Below are 5,254 nucleotides of genomic sequence, written 5' to 3' on the forward strand. Positions count from 1 at the left end.
TGTTGGTCCATTATCAAGCAAAAGGTGAGCAGGGGTGGAGGAGAAACAATAGCTTCAGACTTGGAGTCTATTGGAAAAGAGATTGCAAAGAAATGTGGAGGGATTCCATTGCTTGCTAAAGTTTTGGGAGGAACTCTTCACGGAAAGCAGGCACAGGAGTGGCAGTCAATTCTAAAGAGTAGAATTTGGGATTCTCGGGATGGAGATAAAGCTTTGCGCATATTGAGACTCAGTTTTGATCACCTGTCATCGCCATCACTGAAAAAATGTTTTGCATACTGTTCTATTTTTCCTAAAGATTTTAAAATTGAAAGGGAAGAGCTAATTCAACTTTGGATGGCTGAAGGTTTTCTCAGGCCATCAAATGGGAGGATGGAAGACGAAGGCAACAAGTGTTTCAATGACTTGCTTGCAAATTCCTTTTTCCAAGATGTTGAAAGGAATGAGTGTGAGATCGTAACAAGCTGCAAGATGCATGATCTTGTGCATGATCTTGCATTGCAGGTCTCAAAATCAGAAGTGTTAAATCTGGAGGAGGATTCGGCTGTTGATGGTGCATCTCATATTCGTCATCTAAATCGCATGTCTCGTGGGGATGATGAGGCAGCATTAACAGCGGTTGATGCTAGAAAATTGCGAACTGTTTTCTCAATGGTTGATGTATTGAATGGATCTTGGAAATTCAAAAGCTTGAGAACTCTCAAATTGCGAGGGTCTGGTATCACAGAGTTACCAGATTCGATTTGCAAGCTGAGACATTTGAGATATCTTGATGTCTCGGATACTGCTATCAGAGCATTGCCGGAATCCATCACCAAGCTGTACCATTTGGAAACATTAAGATTCACTGATTGCAAGTCACTAGAAAAGCTTCCCAAGAAGATGAGGAATTTAGTGAGCTTGAGACATCTTCATTTTGATGATCTAAAGCTAGTGCCAGATGAGGTGAGACTCTTAACACGCCTTCAAACTCTGCCTTTATTTGCTGTGGGTCCAGATCATATGGTTGAAGAGCTGGGATGTTTGAATGAACTAAGAGGAGAATTGCAGATAAGCAAGCTTGAGCAAGTGAGAGACAAGGAAGAAGCTGAGAAGGCAAAACTGCGTGAAAAAAGAATGCACAAATTGGTGTTTGAATGGAGTGATGATGAAGGTAACAGCAGTGTCAATAGCGAGGATGTGCTGGAAGGCCTGCAGCCTCACCCAGACATAAGAAGCTTGACAATTGAGGGTTATGGAGGTGAAAATTTCTCATCATGGATATTGCAACTCAATAATCTGATGGTGCTGAGATTGAATGGCTGCAGCAAGTTGAGGCAACTCCCAACACTTGGATGTCTTCCTCGCCTTAAGATTCTATATATGAATGGAATGCCTAATGTGAAATGTATAGGCAATGAGTTCTACAGCAGCGGTGACAGAGCAGCAGTACTGTTTCCAGCACTGAAAAAACTCACTCTATCCAGGATGGATGGTCTTGAAGAATGGATGGTACCAGGTGGAGAAGTTGTTGCAGTATTTCCTTGTCTTGAAAAGTTGAGCATTAAGGGGTGTAGACAGTTGAAAAGCATTTCGATATGTGGTCTTTCATCTCTCGTAGAATTTAAAATTGACGGATGTGATGAACTGAGATATTTGCCTGGTGAGTTTCATGGCTTCACGTCTCTTCGAGTTTTAAGTATACAGAGATGTCCAAAGCTGGCATCCATTCCAAGCGTACAACACTGCACAGCTCTGGTGGAATTTGATATATGGAGCTGCGGTGAGTTGATCTCAATTCCTGGTGATTTCCGAGAATTGAAATATTCTTTGAAGAGATTGATTGTTGATGGGTGTAAATTGGGAGCTCTTCCAAGCGGACTGCAATGGTGCGCATCTCTAGAGAAATTATCAATAGTTCGTTGGAGTGAGCTTAACCATATCAGTGATTTGCAAGAATTGTCTTCGCTTCAAGGATTAGAGATTATACGTTGTGATAAGCTCATCAGTATTGATTGGCATGGTTTACGACAATTGCCTTCTCTTGTTCAATTAGAAATCACCACGTGTCCCAGTTTGAGTGATTTCCCAGAGGATGATTGCTTAGGCGGCCTCACCCAACTGGAGAGACTGGGCATCGGTGGTTTCTCAGAGGAGATGGAGGCTTTTCCTGCAGGAGTTTTAAACTCAATCCACCATCTCAATTTGAGTGGGTCCCTCAAACACCTAACGATAGATGGATGGGATAAACTGAAGACTGTACCCCATCAACTTCAACACCTCACTGCCCTCGAGACATTGGAAATAGCTGATTTCAACAGTGAGGAGTTTGAGGAAGCATTGCCAGAATGGATGGCCAACCTTTCTTCTCTTCAATCTCTTTGGATTATGGATTGCAAGAATCTCAAGTATATGCCAAGTTCAACAGCCATTCAACGCCTCTCCAAATTAAAGCGATTGCATATCGGGTGGGGATGTCCGCATCTATCACAAAATTGCAGAAAGGAGTATGGCTCTGAGTGGCCCAAGATTTCTCATATCCCATCAATCATAATAGATTAATTTTTTTCCTAAAATGAGACCCTTTTTTTTTTCAAGATTTATAGGAGTACGCATATCTTTGGAAAATGCAACATATTATTATTTTATTGATTAATTTTTATTTATAGAATATTATATTTATGATAAATATCTTAAATATTTTATTTTATTTTTTAATTTTTTATTGACAAAGAAATAAATAAAGACCTATTTATTTTTATTATCATTTATTTTAAATTTATTTTATCTTTTTATGTGAAAATAAAATGAAAATGATATGCAACTAGTTTTTATTGTTAAATTTTTTTGGTTCCATAGGGTTGACTAGACTTTCTTTAAATTTCTGAAATTTCCATAGAGGGGAGAAGATGAAGATGAGTTATGGCAAAAAGAGAGAAATTAGGGGATTTGTTTTTCATAATTTGGTGATAAAGTTGTAACATTAAATTATTAAATGTTGGACTTTTTAGTTATTAAATCAATTATAATAAAAATCCTCCAATTTTTTCAAAGTTTTTATTGACTAATTTTTTGGGCGTTCAAGTTAGCATTAAGATACTTGAAAACTACGGAAAAAAGAGAGAGCAATATATAGAGTAATTTTCTCCTCTTAAAAGGAAGGTAGGAAACGAGCAATCACTGAGTTCACAAATTATATTAATTATCCCTAAAGCCATCAGAGCTGTAACATAATAAATGGCTCAACAAATTTATGAAGCAGAAAAAATATGTAGCATCCATTGCATCGTCAAATTTACAGGAAATAAAAAAAAATAGCAGAAAATTCCAGATTTTAGAGGAGAAATTCAAAAAAGTAAAATCCTAGAAAAAAACCGTCCGGATAACAGATTATGGAGATATGGTACGGTACCGGATATGATTTAAAATATTTTTTTATATTTTTAAAAATTATTTTTAATGTTAATATATTAAAACCATATAAAAATATAATAAAATTTAATTTTAAATAAAAAAATAGAAAATGTTAAAAATATAGTTTCAATCCTAATTTCATGCACAAACCGAAGTCTATGTACTGACACTACTTTCTTAGATTCATTGTCCATTTGTGCGTGTCAAGAGAATATAGAGAGAGGGAGGGACCCTCTGCTTTCAAGTTGTCTACAGGCCTTGATGGATATGGACACTCAAGATAAGAAGGTAGGGTCATTTTCTTCGCCTTTGCATGACTAATTTGAAAGCAGTGTTTCGTGGAAGATGCTGCCAGCTGCAATCAATTAATTGATACAGTGAAGGAGGGACCCTCTGCTTTCAAGTTGAATGCATCTCCCCATTCCAAAACGCACTTCATTTCATCCCTCCATCACAACTTCCAGACCCTTCTTCTCTCTCTTTTGCTCAATCTTTCTTCCTAGATTTCCCAAAGAAAACAAGAGAACATGGCGGCAGAGCTTTTTCTTACGTTTGCCATGGAGGAGACTTTGACAAGGGTCATTTCCATAGCTGCTGAAGGGATCGGACTTGCCTGGGGATTGGAGGGACAGCTGCTAAAGCTCGAAGAGTCATTGACCATGATCCAAGCTGTGCTCCAAGATGCAGCCAGAAGGCCAGTAACAGACAAGTCTGCGAAGCTTTGGCTGGAGAAGCTACAAGATTTAGCTTACGATGCTGAAGATGTTCTAGACGAGTTTGCTTGTGAGATTCTCCGAAAAGACCAAAAGAAGGGAAAGGTACGTGGCTGCTTTTCACTGCACAACCCGGTTGCATTCCGTCTGAATATGGGTCAGAAAGTTAAGGAGATCAATGGATCACTGGATGAGATTCAGAAACTTGCAATTGGCTGTGGGCTGGGAATTGCATCTCAACATGTAGAGAGTGCTCCTGAAGTTATTCGAGATATAGACCGAGAGACAGATTCCTTGCTTGAAAGCTCAGAAGTTGTAGTAGGAAGGGAGGATGATGTCTCTAAAGTTATGAAATTGCTGATTGGCTCGATCGGTCAACAAGTTCTGTCTGTTGTCCCTATTGTTGGGATGGCAGGTCTTGGAAAGACTACCATAGCAAAGAAAGTTTGTCAATTAGCGAGGGAGAAAAACCATTTTGATGTGATTCTATGGGTTTGTGTCTCTATTTCAGTAAAAGGAGGATATTAGGAGAGATGTTGCAAAAGATTGATAAATCTACTGGTGGGTTGAGCAATCTAGATGCAATTATGGAAAACCTTAAGAAAAAGCTGGAAAAGAAAGCACTTCTTCTTGTTCTTGACGACGTGTGGAATGAAGACCATGCTAAGTGGGATGATTTGAAGGAGCAACTGTTCAAAGTTAACAGCAAGAATGGGAATGCTGTTGTTGTTACAACCCGCAGTAAGAAAGTAGCAGACATGATGAAGACTGCTCCAGGGAGTCAGCACGAGCCAGGAAAACTATCAGATGATCAATGTTGGTCCATTATCAAGCAAAAGGTGAGCAGGGGTGGACGAGAAACAATACCTTCACGCTTCGAGTCTATTGGAGAAGAGATTGCAAAGAAAAGTGGAGGGATTCCATTGCTTGCTAAAGTTTTGGGAGGAACTCTTCAAAGAAAGCAGGCAGAACAGTAGAATTTGGGATTCTCCGGATGGAGATAAAGCTTTGCGCGTATTGAGACTCAGTTTTGATTACCTGTCATCGCCAACACTGAAAAAATGTTTTGCATACTGTTCCATTTTTCCTAAAGATTTTGAAATTAAAAGGGAAGAGCTAATTCAACTTTGGATGGCTGAAGGTTTTCT

The 5,254-nt window shown here is 38.9% G+C and overlaps 1 protein-coding gene and 1 pseudogene across 1 annotated transcript; both read left to right on the plus strand.

The window, feature by feature from the left end:
- Positions 1–6: 6 nt before the first annotated feature.
- LOC105113380 (putative disease resistance protein RGA4) lies at positions 7–2,541 on the plus strand (the record flags this gene model as incomplete). The annotated part of the gene is made up of 1 exon (XM_011009535.1): positions 7–2,541. A coding segment is annotated over one exon (2,535 nt), but the record flags the coding sequence as incomplete, so codon positions are not given.
- Positions 2,542–3,580: 1,039 nt separating this feature from the next.
- Positions 3,581–5,254, plus strand: part of LOC105113401 (disease resistance protein RGA2-like) — a 4,154-nt pseudogene continuing 2,480 nt past the window's right edge.

This window comes from Populus euphratica, unplaced genomic scaffold (assembly GCF_000495115.2).
Source record: "Populus euphratica unplaced genomic scaffold, PopEup_1.0 scaffold416.1, whole genome shotgun sequence".
Lineage (NCBI taxonomy): Eukaryota > Viridiplantae > Streptophyta > Magnoliopsida > Malpighiales > Salicaceae > Populus > Populus euphratica.